Source organism: Mytilus edulis, chromosome 8 (genome assembly GCF_963676685.1).
Source record: "Mytilus edulis chromosome 8, xbMytEdul2.2, whole genome shotgun sequence".
Taxonomy (NCBI): Eukaryota; Metazoa; Mollusca; class Bivalvia; order Mytilida; family Mytilidae; genus Mytilus; species Mytilus edulis.
In genome coordinates this window covers 60,046,126-60,065,506 of record NC_092351.1, presented here as the reverse complement: position 1 = coordinate 60,065,506, position 19,381 = coordinate 60,046,126, and the positions used below count along the sequence as shown (strand labels likewise).

Below are 19,381 nucleotides of genomic sequence, written 5' to 3'. Positions count from 1 at the left end.
CAGCCGAAGTGGCACCTCCTGACCGTAAAGAATGTAAACCAAGGTTAAGCTCTGGAGCGACCATTTTTAAACGCTTTATCATACATTCTCTTGCAGTAGTATAACTTATAGGCCTGTTAACCTTAATCAAACCACATTTATCTTTAGATCTATACAAAGGACGAAATAAATACATGTCTGTGGATATTTCAATATTCGCCAAACCAAGATATCTTAAAAACATAGAATAAGGACAAGCTAAAGACTGCCCCTTAGATACCAACACCTCATCTCCAGCTCTATACTGATCAGTCTTACTCTTCCTAATTTTAAGTACCAAATAACCTTCTTTAATTGTGACATCATTGCATTTCAATTGACTCAATTCACTAAAACGTAGAAAAGCACTAAAACTTAACAAAATCATGACTAGATCTCGTACAACTGTTAAATCATTGGAATATTGATACATACTACATAAATCAATTAAAATATCTTTCGACACTGGATCTTTCTTGTTGACAGGGTTTTTTGCAGTTCGCTTAGCAGACTCGAGTAAATTTTTCACAAATGTGTTGCTAGTTGGATCTAACTGACCACAAATTTCGTGAGCCCACTTCACGGAGTAAAAAGCAGTGTTAACAGTACTAAATGTACCACCATTATCTAATAAATGTACAAAATATAATGCTATATGAATTGGCGATGCTGGCAAAGAAAGTAAACTATGTTCCATACAAAATCTTTTCCATTTCATAAAACCGTAATAATATTTTTTATCAGTACTTTCACTTCTGGCATCTAGTAACCGTGTAGATAAACTCCTCCCTAAATTATGTAACGAATGTCCCTCTTCAATTCCACTGTCCTCCACGGCTTCGTGCACAAACTGCTCAATGTTTAAGCCTGTTCCAAAAATAAAAAACACATCAATCAAATCTTATCTTAAATGCAAGCATCGTTAACGTTCCTTGTTTCCCAAATAAACCATTATTATCTCTCCCTGTAATAACAGAATTATCTTCTGTCAAGAATTTTTTGTTGTTTATAAAACGTTTAAAATTCCCGTTTGATTCACACAATAACACCCAATAAGGCGCAGATTTCCAAAAAGGAACTACTAGTTTATTAGAGAAAGCTCAGCCGCAGAAGACTGCGTAACAGGAGCATATTTATATACACAATATTAATTACAACATAGTTCATTATACAAACAGAATACATTTTTAAATTATACATCTTCAGAAATAAGTTTGTGTTTATTACAGTTTTAAATTAGACAAGCATCTTTTCTACCTTTTGAATAAAAATTGACAGCTTAGACAGCACATTACTATTACTATATTTAAGCATGCCAAGTACTTTTTTTCATTTGGATATTTTAAATAATATGGAGGTATGAACTTCCCCCTTAAATCCTTAACTTCACAGTTGGTACATTTACATATATAATGGTATACATCTCCAAGACCAGCTTTACAGAGTGGACAAATCCTATCATTTCGTGGTACATTTCTCCATCTTCCTGTTTCGATGGGAAACTTTGTATTACATACCCTTAATTTACATATGTTTACTCTATGCCCCCGTCTTAATTTTAACAGATATGTTTCCAAGCAAAACTCTTCTTTAAAGTGTAGATAAAACTCCCCCCTTGATGAATTGTTTATATCTGAGAACCATTTTTGAATAAACTGGTCCTGGAGACGCTGCCTTACATTAATTTTAATATAATTATAATCAACTTGCTCCGGAAAATTATATAGTTCACAAAAGCCACAATCATTGAACACAGATTTTACATAGTTAAACCACTTAAAATTACTACCTTCATGCTCATGCATGTACCAAAGTAACTTATAAAGTTTACCCGATAGTTTTTTTATCATTTGTTGCTAGCTTGTGCCAAAAACATACCATTTTTAACTTGATCTGCAGTTCAAGTGGAAATCTTCCAAGTTCCCCATATACCATAAAATTTGGCGTAGATGATCGCACACCCAAACTGCGCTTACAAAACTGTAGATGTAACTTTTCAGTATTATTTTTATTTTCAAACCCCATATTTCCGAGGAATAGGTCAAAATAGGAACCACCAACGCATCAAATAATTTTAGCTGTAGATCAATCGGAAGTGAGATATTTTGTATCTTCTTGTAAAGAGCATAAAGTGCTTTTTGAGCTTGGTCTACCAATTTTTTACGAGCTTGAAAGAAATTTCCGTTGTAATTAAACAGCAGACCAAGATAAATATATGAATCTTTAATTTCAATAATTTCATTACATAGTTTAAAAGTAACATTCTTATTATACTTTCTCTTTGAAAAAATTACAATCTTTGTTTTTGTAACATTAACAGTGAGTTTCCACTCAAAACAATATTGCTCAAAAACATCCAGAGCTTTTTGTAACCCTTCTGCCGACTCCGCAAAAATAATTGTGTCATCAGCGTACAGAAGAATAAATAACTTGATGTACAAATCAAGATTCTCTGTAAATTTTCCATTAATAAATTTTAGACCATCCACAGCGTTTTCATCCAGATATTCCTCCAAGTCATTAAGATATAAGGCAAAGAGAAAAGGTGACATTTTTTCTCCCTGTCTTACACCTACCTCACACGGGAAAAAAATCTGTTTTCAGTTCTCCATTTTTAACACAAGACTTAATATCTGTATACATGCTCAATATAACTTTAAACATTTTCCCACCAATATTATATTTTAATAGTTTTTGCCATAGTCCCACCCTCCACACTGTGTCAAACGCTTTTCTAAAATCTACAAAAGCGCAAAATAATTTCTTTCCCGAACTTAAATATAGTGAAATTAGAGCATGCATGATAAACATACTATCTTGGACAGAATACCCCTTACGACAACCACCCTGGTACCGTTTGCCTCGTCTTCCAAAAATTTTCAAATAACTTTACAAACCAAATTAGGCGGTGGGACGACCCAATTGTTTTCGCCTTTCCAACTTTGTTTAAAAGCATCTACTGTTTCTGTACAATTACACCAAAATTTAGAATTAAATCTTGTACATTTAGTGTTATAGTCTGTGGCAAATCTGTCCACTGTATGAATACCCCATATATTATCTAAGCTATTAAAGACTTCAGTACTGATACCCCAGTCATCACAATCTGAGTATCTACTCAGATTGTCTGCCACTTTATTTTGATCTCTAGGTATCCATTGTGTCGTAATTTTACAACTGTTTTCAAAGCATAATGTGTGCAATTCACATGCTAAAACCTGAAGGTCGGTTTTCCTACTCCCGTTTTTTACTATGCTAGTAACATTCTTATCATCTGTATTAATTTGTAATGTCTGATTTTTAAACAAGTGCAGAGAACTTTTGACTGTTCTATTGACTGCCTCGAGTTCACGCCATGTAGAACTCTTGATCCTCTCATGATCTGCCCAACTACCCACTACAGTGTGCAAACTATTTCTGGGCGTTATCAGACTACTGTTCATATGAACATCGCTAGAGTCACAGACCGACTCAGCACTATTGCTATCAATAGCAGGGACAACAAATCCCCCAAAACCAATATCTGATGCATCCGTATAAGCCTTAAGATCATACAAATCTGACTCATGCAGATTCACACCCATCTCATTCAGATCATTTACTGAATTTAACCAAAATCTAAGCTCACCAACTGCTGGAGCTGTCAAAACAACCAGTGACTTCCAACTGGCTCTAAGAACTATATAATACACTGGTATAATTCCCTTGTCCTTAATCTTACCAGACTTCCAAAAACAACTTGCATTGAAATAATTTGTCCAACAATACAAGCAACCAGTTTTGCTCTGTATAAAATTTTCCCTTTACTGACACCATCAAGAATTTTTACAATACTTAATAACAACCTATCCACTCGCTCTTGAGTAATCTGAATTCTACCTAAATACATATCCCACACTAAACCTATCCAAATCAAGTTTTGTTGTGGATACCAAATACATTTGTCCTCAGCTATAAGAAAACCAAAATCAGACAAACTCTTTCTGATATAATCACTAGCTCTTTTAGCAGAAACTAAATCACTAGCTCCACCCATGGAAGTAATATTGGTCTAAATATTACTTCCATGCTCCACCCAAACCATCATCAAGATACATAATTATCTTTAATCCCTGTTTTCTCCAGTACTTAACCACCTCTTTCAAAACTTTTGTAAAAATATGTCCTGCACTTGCAATACCAAAAGGAAGAACATTGAAAACAAAGTAGTTAGCCACTCCGTCAATAACCCAACTAAAACCTAAATATTGCTTGTGCTCCTCTCTTATTTCAATATGATGATATGCACTTTTTAAATCATATCTAAATAGATAATCTCCCTTTTCAAATAATTCTCTTGCCACCGATGCATCTTCAAATTTAAATTTAAATTGGTGTATGCAACTGTTAATGTGCCTGCAATCTAACACTAATCTAGGTTTTTGTAATCTATTAAAAGCTACCGTAAGTGGATTAATAACGAAATGGCTTATTATCAACCTTAGAAATACAACCTTTTTCTAATAATTTAGATATCTCCCTTGCAACAAAATCTCCATTGTCTCTCGAAGATTTGTTATTAGGCAAAAATACATTTTCAGGAAGTTCTTTAAAAGGTATACCGTAACCTTTTTCTATTACCTGTAAAATATAATCAGACGCACCCGCTTGTTTCCATTTGTGTATCGATGAGCTGAGTTTACACCTACGGGACTGATCAATTTCGTGGGTGTATTTAAATGTCTAGACAATTGATCTACACATTCCTCACGGTTGAGTAAACAAATACTATCATTGCCAGAATCTAGTAAGTGAGCTTTGTTCAAATTAGCTGTTTTCAATGTTAAACTTTCATCAATGAAAAAACTTAAAGAATTACTATTTCTATACACATCATTATATAACAATAAATTACTATGTGTACTTAACTTCTTATTCTTTTCTGGACATTCAAACTGCCAATGGCCTGGTTTATAACAGTTATAACACACTCCTGGCCTCCTAACTGACTTTACGCCACCATTGTTGTTACCATTATCTACTGAAGTTGAAGGTCTAGAATATGGAGTTGACCGCTTCTTTTTGGATTTTTCTACTTTCGCCTTTCTCTCTGCACGCGATGTTGCCCTCATGATCTTCCTGTCGTCTTCCGAATCATCGGCCAGCGGGTTTGAAGTATATTCTTGGACTACTCTCCAACCATGTTCAGACGAATCAGCCATTTTAACTAGTTTTTGACGATAAGCTAAAAGTTCTATACCTTCACTAATTCTCTGTTTAGCGTGAGCGGACTTGTCATCTGAAGAATCCAAACAAGATTCTGCTTCCTTTAGTGTCACGTTCATCTTCTTGTTGAACTTGAACTGGTCTTCACAGCTCTTTTTCTGGAACTTGTATGTATCTGCCGTTAAAATGTCAGTTTGAAGTTTACACATCTGCGCCTCCGAACGCTCTTTTTGTTGGTTGCCAAATGCCTGCAATCTTGACGTGAAAATTCCATCTAACTTGCTTAAGAAATCATTTTGAGACCTTTGAATTTCTTCTCCAACTATCCTCTTAACGTTAGTTTCAATGTCCATGGGGTCCATTATGAGGAACTGGCACTCAGAAAAAATTTGATGTACACAGTACGAACGCAAGGCTAGAAATGATATTCATATAACTATCTATTTACCACTACAATTTTTGGCGCCAAAAAAAAAAAATTCCTACGCCTCGGAAATACCTTACCGAGAAGACAATAAATTCACGCTTTACTGCGTGCCGCGGGAATTATCTAATCCATGACATTTCAAATTCACTAGGCATTAACAGATAACATTTTTTCTGGAAAAGGAACTGTGTTGGTTACATTAATGGCGTTTGAAGATGTGACTTTAGCATTTATAATGATGATCGTTCAGCCAACATCACCAGATTTGGATTTGATAAATTTAAATTCATTAAAAAAAGATACGTGGTTTTGTTGTAAGATCGAAAAAAAACTTATCAGATGCTGTTAACAAAGTAAAAAAACATGTGTTTTTGGAAGAGGAAAGACATCATGAGGCCAATATTCCCACGACTCGGTCTAGTCTTTTTCAGCATGTAAAGCGTGCAATATACCATGTCGGGTGTGAATGAGTAACAATCTTGGAATTGGGTCTTATGCTAACTAGTCCAAACGCGTATGAATGGCGAAGGAACAAATATGATCCACGGGAACCCTTTTGGACAACTTTTTGTGAGGCATCTTCATCTTATCAGGAGCTTGTACATTATGGATGTGAGAATCAATACCACAGTATTTGTAAATGTGGGAAATCAGCTCTCCGATTCTGAATTGCGGCCTAACGGGTATGCTGATTGGGTATTATGTCCTTACCTTAAAAAAATACCTTGAAACTGTAATACGAGTGGATGAAGTCTTGGATGCGTATGGTAGTTATAACAACAAATGCACAGGATATTCTATCTTATCCATTACGTGATGTATCCAGTTTAGCACCAAGTTCACATTTAGAGGCAGACAAAAGAATCATGGTGCACGTGTCTGATGCAATGAAACACGAACTTAAACGAGTCATGATTCGAACAGTCGTTAATGAAGATGCTGTCATTACTGTTTCCCCATTCCATGACATAGGGGTAGACGAACTATGGATTGTGTTTGGGAGGGCAAAATACTTTGGATTAATATCTATCAATGTCCTTTCAAATGCACTAGGCATTTAGTGATCACATACACTGTTTTATCCAAGCCTTTATCGGTTGTAATATGGTTCTCTCTTTGCTTGAAAAGGAAAACAAAGACTGCATGGGAGACATTGATGGCATTTGAAGATGTGACTTTAACATAAAGAATGATGATTGATCAGCCTTAATCACCGGGGTCACCGTAAGATAGCACAAACTTAAAGATGGGTATAACGTGGTTAACGAAGCAAGAAAATAACTATTTGCGCAAAAGGTAAGGCTTTTTGAGGCTTTTTGAGGCTTTTCCCTCAACTTGGTCTAGCCTTTTCAGCATGTAAAACATGCAATGGTAGGTGTTTAGGGACACGAACTTGGGATTGGCTCTTATGCTACCCAGTCCAGGCGGGGACAAAAAGGATAACTTTTAAAAAACTATTTTTGAGGCCTCCTCATTATGTCAGAATAATGTACATTGTGGATGTAAGAAAGGATGCCGCGGTCGTTGTTAATGTGGAAAATCGGGTCTCCCGTGCAATGCGATGTGTGCATGTGGTGGTGACCGTTGTTTTTGGCCAAAAATTGTAGTGATTTTAAAAATGTTTTAGTACTAAAGTGATTTTATTTTGTTTTAATCAATCTATCCAAAACTCTTCATCGAAGATATGAATTGAGGACTCATCTTTGAAATTTACGCCATATTGTGGGTTTTTTTTACCGGAAGTGTTAACTTAGTTTTTTTTAAACATTTGCAACAGAATAGAACTAGTGGTTTTGAAAATAACTTAAAGCCAAAAATTGAATGATCAGAAAAAAAAACCCAACATTTTGAAAAAAAGTTGAATATTACAATAAGAAATTGATAATTCTATGTCCGCCAATTTGGATATAACCGGAAGTAAGGGTTTAAAGACATATGCCTTATACATTGTATCAATGTGAAAAGCACCAAAGAAAGGTTCCTGCACAATTTAATGATAGTAGCAAAAGGTTAAAAAACATTTATTACCCTCCATTAAAAATAAGCTTATTTAAGTACAATGTCAGCCATGTTGGATTTACAGGAAACAAGGTTATTAAAGACATCTAATCTATTTAATTTATCCAAAAGTAGTAAAAAACTAAGGTTTGTACCAAATACTATGATAGCAGCATGATAATAACACCTTTTTACACACTAGCCTTCGATATTGGGCTGATTTTAGTATGATGTCCGCCATTTTGGATTTTACCGGGAGTGATACATTTTTTTTCAAATGCCTCCCTATCTGAAATAAAAGAGCATTAGTTGAGGAAGGTCTATGCCAAATTTCATGCTTGTAGCAGGATGTGCACAATTTTTCACAAAGCCGCCGTACTATAAGGTTAAATTAGCAGGCTTATATGCAAATATGTTTTTTCTTATTTGTTATTTAGTTTACATTCAAAATAGAATTATTTTGATGTGTTTTAACTTGTTGCCTGGTCTTATATTTTTTTTTATCAAACTTTGACCATTAAACGTTGGTAGACTACATAGACGGCTTTAGACGGAGGACCAGGGTGCGTGCACCCCTTTTTTTGTGTAAAAATGTGGTTGATTATATAGGGAATCAATGAAGCATGACTGTAGCAGGCCTACTCTTAGGCAGCCAGTCCCCACCCCCTTGATAAAAATCTCTGGATCCGCCACTGGACTACTGTTGCCTATATTTACCATGGGTGGGCTTTTTATGTAAAGAAGGACAAGCTAAAATAGATGGTAAACAAGTTCATATTAGATGAACAACTTGGCCAATCAAAAAGGCAGGATTACAATTGAGGTAAAAAAAAAAATCAGGACCGTATAGAGTGAAAAATAAAAACGCAGGATAGAGATTTCAACTCAAAAAATGCAGGACAAAATTTTCATCAATATGAAGTTGTTAACAACCAATGTGTTTTAATATTAAACTTGATAAAAAGAAATGCAATCTCGGGAAATCATAACCATTTGTGCACTTACCAATAGGACATTACCCTCCCCTTAGTGATCGTTCCTCATTATTATCACAATATTAGCTGATAAATAATAAATGTACATTTTTCCACATACCAGAAAGCTTGGTTTATCAGAAAATGCTTCGTTGGAACAAACAGTTACGATCATTTAAAATAAATCGTTGATAAAAATAAATAAAAGTTACGATCATCATCGGGATTTTTTGTATCTCGAATTTCATTCTTCTTGTTGCTTTTCAATCATGTATGAAAAAATATTTCAATGGCAATGCTTATAAAGATTTTTCTAGACATAATACAAACCTGAAAGTAAGTTGTTAAAGTGGAGAAATTGGCAATATAAAATTTCCCTAAATTTGCGTCCGCCATATTTCGATGATCGTAATTGCAGTTACGATCATCACGTTGACACCGGTGAATAAGAATATATTTTTACGACGCAGATAATAAAAAGATGTGAAATATACGTCAATGAGACTATACGCTTACGACGCAGATAATAAAAAGATATGGAATATACGTGAATGAAACTAATATCCCCTTACGACGCAGATAATATAAAGATGGGGAACAAACCTGAAAGAGACTATACCCTTACAACGCAGATAATAAAACGATGTGGAAAAAACGTAAATGAGACGATATCCTTACGACGCAGATAATACAAAGATGTGGAATAAACTTCAATGAGACTATACTCTTATGACGCAGATAATAAAAAGATGTGGAATAATCGTCAATGAGACTATACCCTTACGATACAGATAATAAAAAGATGTGGAATAATCGTCAATGAGACTATACCCTTTCGACGCAGAAAATAAAAAGATGTGGAATAATCGTCAATCAGACTATACCCTTACGATACAGATAATAAAAAGATGTGGAATAATCGTCAATGAGACTATACCCTTTCGACGCAGATAATAAAAAGATGTGAACGATACGTCGATGTGAGATATACCCTCACGTCGCAGATTTTACAAACAGATAGTTAAAAGATTTAGAATATATGTCATTGAGACTATACCCTTACGACGCAGATGATAAATAGAATTTACTGACCCCACATATACCGTATTATGTGTATGAAATAATCCCCACCTACCTACTAACCTAATATGAAATATACATTATCGTCTAAATCAAGCATCAGTTAAACGTATTCCAAGAAGTTCTATCACAAAAAAAAACTCACATACTCGCTTAAATTTGAAGAATAACTTGAACATAATAATTCAACTTTAAAGTATTCGCATGAAGCTCCTCTACTGATATTGTAATTTGAGAACCTGTTACAGAAAGTTTAAAAACAATTTGGTATCTGCATAAAATACCAATTAAAACAGGAAAACATTTCAACTGGATGATACTTGTATTTCAACCAACCGACAAAAATTTAGACTATATACCGGATTTGTAATAAAATTAGCAACACGACGGATGCAACATGTGGAGCCGGATTTGATTCCCCTTCCAGAGCACCTGAAATCACTACCAGTTTTTGGTTGGGTTCATGTTGCTTAGTCTTTATTTTTTTATGTTATGTGTTGTGTACTATTATTTGTCTGTTCATCTTTTCTTTATCAGCCATGGCGTTGTCAGTTAATTTTCGATCTACGAGTTTGACTGTTCCTCTGGTATCTTTCGCCCCTCTTTTTTAACATATATATTGAACATTTATTTAATCATGTGTCAGCATATCTAGTTGTTTCACTTGAAACTTATTTTCACCTATTTAGTCATATTGAAGGGGAATTTCGTAAAAGGGGCAGGTTTCTGAAAAAATTAACCGATGCGCTACTTTCCACATGAAAGTTCTTGCACTCAGTAAAAACCAAAGATTAGAAAACGACATTGATTTATTTTTGTATATATGACAGTCGTTCTTCTTCCGTGAGATATGCATTTGGTATTACCATTTCATAAAAAAAACTTTTTTTGATATCTTACTATTTAGTTCAGTATATACGTTATAGTCATAAGTAGGCCTTCAAATAAGAGCTAAAGCTTAAACGTCACTACTGCAAGTTTTATGTCTATCTATTTATTATTCTTCTGAAACCCTGAAATGAAGAAAGTGCCTAAGACGAATCTCATTTGCGGATTTAGTAATTAAGAAACATGGATGTATATCATTTTTACAGGATTTCGAAAAATATTCCACAAAGAAAGGAATGCCACCCCACAGTACCCTCATTATGGGTTGACCATTTTGACAGTTGTAGGGCAGCAAAGGCTACGTGTATTACAAATGAATTTTCCTATCCCAAACTCTTTAATATAAAAAAAGAAGATGTGGTATGATTGCAAATGAGACAACTCACCACAAGAGACAAAACTAACACAGAAATTAACAACAACAGGTCACCTTCGACAATGAGCAAAGCCCATACCGCATAGTCAGCTATAAAAGGCTACAAAATGACAATGTAAAACAATTAAACTATAGAAAACTAACGGCCTCACATGTATTTATGTAAAAAAAAACCATATGACTGTATATTTTGTGATGAATTGTCACTTTTATATTTTATGTTTTGCAAACTTGTATACTAGTATATAGTTGTATGTAAACTTCTTTTGATTATTTGTAGTCCAAATAATTATGACGTCTTGAAAGGCTATTATAATTTTTTTCTTTGACGCCTTACTTCGACGTCATAATGCTGAAGCCGCCATTTTCGGTTGGACTTTGAGAGCATATTTTGCTCTCACTTTGAGAGCATATTTTGCTCTCAACTTTGAGACCCAATTTAGCCATCAAATATTCAATGAAGGCTAAAACAAAATGCATATTTAAAAATTCTTACCTTTTATGTGTTTGTTTGCGCAAAATATTTCCAATTAATCCCTACAGAAATAATAATATAAGTAACAATTCCATCCGAGTCGGGAACATGTCGACTGCATTTTTTAAAACGTTTGTCTGATTTCTTTTTAGGAGATTATAAAATAATTTTTACACCAAACTCGGTAAAACCCGAATTTCCGGAACCATTGTTTTACATTATCCGGAAATTCAGGTTGGTCAAAATGTACCGAGTTTGGTTCAAAAATATATTTTATACACCTAAAATGAAGCATCTTGATGAGAAATCAGCTAAACGTTTTTATAAAGCAGTAAATTCCCTCTCAAAGTCCAATTGAATATATGAGTTTGGCGTTATGACGTCGAAGTAAGGCGTCAAAGAAAAAAATTATAATAGCCTTTCAAGACGTCATAATTATTTGGACTAGATTATTTGTGGTTGTTTAATTCTTTGACACATTTTTTGTCACGATTAGAAACTTATTTATCATCTGCTTACGATTTTTTTTAAACTTTCGTTTTACACATATGAATTAATTGAAATTAGTTTTCCTTTCCAAAATTTAAGTCGTTTACACCATTATGGAAAATTTAAGAGTTCAACTTGGTTAAATGAAAAATGTCCTTTCAAAATATTATTATACAAATCTGTATTTCAAATGTACCAGTTGTCATTTTTATATCGGTTTTGATACCCTTTGTAACCTTTATTGATTAGAAACCATTTGTGTCATATCGTTTCTTCATAGCATACGAGAGACAATTATGATATTGTGGTTAATATATTTTCTTTGTTTTAAGGTTTATCTGGTCAGCATAGAAGAAAAGAGAGTATTCCTCAATGATCCAGATGTATTGGTTAATCGACTGAACCGAGTGGAAAATATCGTGGCAATACTTAATGCTACGGTTAAACAGTTAACTACTGAAAACCAATAACAGACAGTAACAAATCAGCAGCAAGAGAAAATCCTTCAGCAACAACAGACATCAATCCAAGAACAACAGGCATTGATCAATCAATTCGAGAAGACAATAAAACAAGTACAAGGGTCATTCAGTAGCACTCTAATTAAGACTCTTAAGTCATAAAACATATGTCAATAAAATTCTGAACAAAATCTTTTAAGTGAATATTTTAAGAAATAGAATAGTTTGCGATTATTTTTCTTGCATTTTGTTTTCTTTGACCATTGAAAAAAAGCTCCCTATTATCACAAAAACAAAAAGTGACAAAATATGCAATCTAGTAATCATAAAAGGTCATTTTCATTAAGGATTACGATATCTGTGTAGAAACATACTTAAATTAGGAAACTTGGGAAGTTATATCATACGCATGTGCACTGTTTACTAGTATTCAAATCTTCGATTGATCATAATACATTCTTCGGGCAATATTTTCCCTTATTATTTCATATAAAAATTTAATTTTCGAAAAGTATGTAAGGTCCGAATGTAATTAAAATTTAAATTTAAACTCAAAATTGTATCAGTTCGTTATGGTTATTATGATAAAAAGTTAAAATATTTGCATAACTTTATCGCTTAAAAATGTATTTATTACGTGTCATTATGAATAAAAAAAAGAAGATGTGGTATGATTGACAATGAGACAAAAACTATAGGTCACCGTACGGCCTTCAACAATGAACAAATCCTATACCGCATAGTTAGATATAAACTGAGTTATCATTATTTATTTATTTATTGAAACTTCGTGTATTTTTCTTTTATAGCCAAATAATTTTTCGTGCAAAAATTCATATCTTTATTTAAACAGTGAATTTTCAAAAAATATAAATCATAAAAAACTGCATAATAATTGCAGGATATACAGAAATTTACAGAAATTCTGAATTTTAATGCAGACAAGAACTATCTTCAGTAGAAATAAGAAATTTGTTTATGCATTGCGTTATCTCAAATGGTGAAACACTTTTGACCTCTGAACACTTTACATATATTATCTCGAACTTAAAGGTTTTAGGTATATGAAATTTGTAGAACCATTGGAACAAAGTAATTCAGACAATATTTATCTCCGGGAATCATGTTAAAAAAAAATTTCATACAAAATAAATCTAATTTGCAATGTATACATGGTATAAGTATGTTGACAGGACCTCAACTAAACAACAAACATCATCATGTCGATTTCAGATTTTGGCGCAACTTATATTAGATGGGGAAGAAAGTAGTGTCCAAGTAATCATACAGAATAAGTTTACTCAGGTAGAAAAAATATGATTGATTAGATGTATCATATATTATTAATAATGGAATTATGTTCGTAAGTATATCTAGGAAGAACAATCATAAAAAAGCGGAGATGAACAGATATTTGTTTTTAAATAACACGTCGTAAAATATGCAAGGAATATTTGTTCAAAGCATTGGTCTATCATTTATTTTGTCCGCAAATACATGTATCACTATCGTGACATTAATAACTGAAATTCGCATCTGGAGCTGGTGCATTAAGATTGACATTTATTATTTTTAAAGATTTTTGATTTCGGTTACAGTTTCAGAAATATTTTGACCACTTTCTTGCTAAGGCTGATTTAATACTTCGAGTAGACCAATGTACGCTGATTTATTAAGCTTAGATTGTAGCACGAAAATAGACTCTAAAAAAGTTTTGTGATAATTGAGTTGAGTTGTTGTATGAATCAGGTGGCGCTTTATTCTGAAAATGCTATAATTTTTAATGGAATATATTAATATATCTTTTAGTATAGCTATAACACTTTATTTGCGAAAATATCTTTGCGAAAAATGATGTGCACTAAAAGAGGATACCGATTCGACTTTTCCATTCGGCCCTTGGTCAAGACTGTTTCTGTATCTATTTGTAGTAGTTAACTGTGTATTATTCTCATATATACGAGTCTAAATTGAAAACTATGTTCAAACCTATCAGTGGCGGATCCAGAAATTTTCATAAGTGGGGGCCCACTGACTGACCTAAGAGGGGGCCGCGCCAGTCATGCTTCAGTGATTTCCTATATAAGCAACCAAATTTTTTCCCAAAATGGGGGGGGCCCGGGCCCCCTGCCCCCCTAAATCCGCCTCTGCCTATGATTGCGTTGGATAAAAACCGCAATTTTTATACGTGTGCATGTAAACAAATTTCGTTGAAGAAAGGTCTAAAAACAGCACAAACAACATTTTCCAAAAGACCAAAAAAGGTGAAAAAGTATATTTAAACAAAACGCATTTGACTAACAGTTCTAACAACTGATGTTCTTTAATCCTGCTGACTGCCATTGGCGATTGCCGAATCAAATTGATCACAAGATGTAACCAAATGGATCTTAATTCTCATACATATATATTCGACCTGTTAGTCAAATGCGCTTTGTTTAAATATACTTTTTCACTTTTTTGGTCTTTTGGAAAATGTTGCTTGTGCTGTTTTTAGACCCTTCTACAACGAAATTTGTTTGACATGCACAAGTATAAAAATTGCGGTTTTTATCCAACGCAATCATAGGTTTGAACGTAGTTTTCAATTTAGACTCGTTTATATTTTTTGTTTGGGCATGTATCATATTTTCCCTCCAGTTTATATGATCCGTTCATCCTATATTGACTCTTAAAATTCAAGAGTTGATCTAAAAATGAGGGTACTTTTTTCTGAAAATGAGGGTACTTTTTATATGGCCTTCCAAATACCGTTTCGATCCCTAACATCCCTGAAGAGACATTTATTGTCGAAATCCGGATCTGGTGTACTAAAGATATGTTGACACCGTATGTTTGTGGCACATGATCGTGGCCACAAGTTAACAATTTTTTTTCTTCTGTTTAGTATCAAATTTATATTAAGATCCATTTTGTTACATCTTGTGATCAATTTTATTTGACAATCGCCAATGGCAGTCAGCAGGGTTAAAGAACATCAGTTGTTCGACCTGTTAGTCAAATGCGCTTTGTTTAAATATACTTTTTCACTTTTTTGGTCTTTTGGAAAATGTTGTTTGTGCTGTTTTTAGACCCTTCTACAACGAAATTTGTTTGACATGCACAAGTATAAAAATTGCGGTTTTTATCCAACGCAATCATAGGTTTGAACGTAGCTTTCAATTTAGACTCGTTTATATTTTTTGTTTGGGCATGTATCATATTTTCCCTCCGGTTTATATGATCCGTTCATCCTATATTGGCTCTTAAAATTCAAGAGTTGATCTAAAAATGAGGGTACTTTTTTTTCTGAAAATGAGGGTACTTTTTATATGGCCTTCCAAATACCGTTTCGATCCCTAACATCACTGAAGAGACATGTATTGTCGAAATCCGGATCTGGTGTACTAAAGATATATTGACACCGTATGTTTGTGGCACAAGATCGTGGCCACAAGTTAACAATTTTTTTTTCTGTTTAGTATTAAATTTATATTAAGATCCATTTTGTTACATCTTGTGATCAATTTTATTTGGCAATCGCCAATGGCAGTCAGCAGGGTTAAAGAACATCAGTTGTTCGACCTGTTAGTCAAATGCGCTTTGTTTAAATATACTTTTTCACTTTTTTGGTCTTTTGGAAAATGTTGTTTGTGCTGTTTTTAGACCCTTCTACAACGAAATTTGTTTGACATGCACAAGTATAAAAATTGCGTTTTTTATCCAACGCAATCATAGGTTTGAACATAGTTTTCAATTAAGACTCGTTTATATATATATATATATATATACGTCTGAGTCAGTGACAACTCCTTTACTATAGATAATTTAGCTGATCTGTAACAATAACATCTGCATGCCTTATATATCATGTACTGTAGTACGCCGCTAGATTAAAACTGACGTGGCAAGGTAACACACACGGCCAGCGAAAGCTCTTTTTTTGAGAGCCCAGGTGGTCGTGTGGTTTAGCGGGACGGCTGCAGTGCAGGCGATTTGGTGTCACGATATCACAGTAGCATGGGTTCGAATCCCGGCGAGGGAAGAACCAAAAATTTGCGAAAGCAAATTTACAGATCTAACATTGTTGGGTTGATGTTTAGACGAGTTGTATATATATATATATATGCATTGATACAGTATGTATTTTTGACTTCAACGTTCGTTCAAATCAAAACAATTGACATTTCGCAGTCTTTATATCACAACACTGCTGTTTTTAAAATACTATATTATGTACATAATATTAACTGTTTTAACCGCGCAACGAGAATAAGTGTTGTCGATCAAGAAAAAAAATTGTGATTATAACAGTTGTATCAGTTTTTCATTGTAGATTTTAAGAAATTGTATTATAGCAGCCGTTTGACACCGTTTGAACATATATGCTGGTTTGATGCTTTCACGTAAAGGAAGCCTCAAAATGAGAAAATCTTTTTATATTTATCGAAACTTTTATTCAAACAACGTTTTGTGTATTAACTCATCATAAATACCATTGTTGAATTATGTATTTAAAGCCAGACGCGCGTTTCGTTTGCAAAAGACTCATCAGTGATGCCCAATTCCCTCCGAGAAAGTTAAAATGGCAATAAAATACGAAGTTGAAGGGCATGATCCAGTTTCCATGGCAACTTGGCAGAATAACGTTCGTTTTCAAATTTGATACAGTCTTGTTGATAAGTCTTTACAAAACTCTCCTCATCGTCCTGTTGTGGTAAACGTATTCCTAACGATTCTAGATTCCACAAATTATCGATCTCGCTTTCCTCTGCATGGTGTGAAGTAACATTCAGAAGAACTGATGAAGTCAAGGATTTCTCTCCGTTTCTTATTACCAGTCCAGATAACAAGTAACCAAGTTTTGATGCTACGGCTGTAGGTCCATTCCCTCTTATCACGTGATCTTGAACTATATCCCAATAGTAATCGGCTCCTATCAAGAGTGTAATTTCAAAGCTATCAGCGTTATTTGCCAGATGTGCGAGCTTTAAATCTTTCAAGTATGGCAAATTGGGTGTAAAGTATTTCGTCTGGTTTTGAAGTGGGACTGCAATATCTGGAACAAGCAATGCATTAATGCTTACAATCTCACCTTTGTCAGTGTGTAGTTGAACGGTTGCTGTATCCAAATGGCGTATATTCTTCTCCTTGTCTCCAAAAGCTGACAGTTCAATTGTGTCCCTTCCGCTTGGTCTTATCTGTAATTTGTCTGCTATGCTCTGAGTGATGAATGACCGTTTGGCACCTTCGTCAAATAAAATACTAGCTTCTGTGATCCGTTTCCCGTATGATATTGGTGCGATAGCTGTTTTCAATAAAACGCTTGGGTGTTGTGAGGTATACATTACTGCGGTTTCTGGTTTTTCTGTTTTTACCAAGCCTACAACGGTTGATTTCTCCTTGCTCTCCTGTTCTTTTCCATCTGTAGCTTGTTCCCCGCAAATACTGGTGTGATGTTTCTTGTTGCATTTCTTACATCGGTTACGTGATTTACACTCGGAAACACCGTGGTTTCCTAGACAGTTGAAACATTTTTTCTTTTGCTTTACGATGTTCAGTCTTTCATTCACGTCAGAAATTATCGTGCAATCTCCCGGAAAATGTATACCAGTGCAGTAGATGCATGGACGTTTTTTGTCATTAAAACGTGGATTGTTTGTATTGAAATTTTGCTGTGTTTTATTACGAGCTTCGGTCAGAAATGTTGCGGTAGTATGTTAACTGTCGCGGTCGGTAAATTGTCCTGCTTCAAGAATTCTCGCTTCTTTCGTGATGGCTTTTCTGAGGTTGTTAAGAGTTATATGATCGCTATCATATTCACGGGCAATACTTTTTTCTCGTTTCTACTGGTAGTTAACTAATAATTATAGGTACTAATAGCGCGCCATACATTTCTTGTGTTTGACCCAAACATTCAAGACCTCTTACGTACGTTTCTAGGTGGTCTCGGTACCTTCTTAGGCTGTTCAAATCATTTGACGGTGAAGGAAGATCCATTAAAGCTTTCATGTAGGCATGAATAATCTTGTGAGGCTATCCAAAAAGCTCTTTGAGCAAATTAACGGCAGTGGTGTAATTGGCATTTGTGAGTGCGAAACCTTCAATAGTTTGGGCGGCATGGCCATGGAGTTGGGCCTTCAAGTAACTAAATTTCTGTATCTCAGTCAAAGTACTGTTGAAATGAATAGTTGATTCATAGGAATCCCAAAAGGTTTGCCATTGTAAAATTTCCCCATCAAAGTGCGGTAAATCAAGTTTAGGTAATCTGTGATTTTGACTGCTATTTGATACCGAAGAAAAGCCTTGGTTGTTCAAGTTATTTGTAGACTGCAAGTCGCGATGGTTATTTTGCATGGAGCGGAAGTTATCAAAATTGGTTGGCTGAACATTAATTTCAGTTTCATTGCTGCGTATAACATTGGCATTGGTAAGCGATGAATTTGTGGGGTAAGATGGTAGAAAACTATTTGCATTTGGTTCTAGAGACGTTGATGCGACATTTTGAGAAATAGAATCAGAATATATTTTTCTAATTTTCCGAAGTTTGGACTCTAAATTAAACATATACTCATCAGACTCTTGAATTTCCTCTTCTACATCCTCCTCCGACATTAAATCCAGTATCTTTTCATTCAAATCCACGATAGTCCTCTGTTTCTGTTCAACTGCATCCGTAATTAGTTTCACATCGTCTTTGTCTAAGTCCGAATTCTTTTCAATCTCATCAAATTTCTTGAATAACTTTGTAACTTGTCCTCTGTGTCCTCTACGTACTGCTTTTAACTTCGATTCCATTGTTTCCGACAGTCACGGCACCATAAATGTTGTGTAAAGTAGATAAAATGCGTTGTGTATAGATCGTGTTTATTCTAACGTCTAGCCATTGCTATAGAGTAACGTCATAATATACATAAGTCAATTAGCAACGTTAACATGTATATATTCGCGCTAAATTCCCGACAGCATACAAGATGATTTTTGTTCAGGTACATGTACATAGTCTCATTT

At 34.3% G+C, this 19,381-nt stretch overlaps 1 protein-coding gene across 1 annotated transcript; it reads right to left on the bottom strand.

Annotated features, from left to right (window-relative positions):
• Nucleotides 1-16,950: 16,950 nt before the first annotated feature.
• On the bottom strand, nt 16,951-19,168 carry LOC139484243 (uncharacterized). Its single transcript, XM_071267978.1, has 2 exons — nt 18,472-19,168; nt 16,951-17,888 (listed from the first exon to the last, which is right to left on the bottom strand). The coding sequence occupies exons 1-2, from the start codon at nt 19,166-19,168 to the stop codon at nt 16,951-16,953; spliced, it is 1,635 nt and encodes a 544-aa protein (XP_071124079.1).
• Between the last annotated feature and the right edge of the window lie 213 nt (nt 19,169-19,381).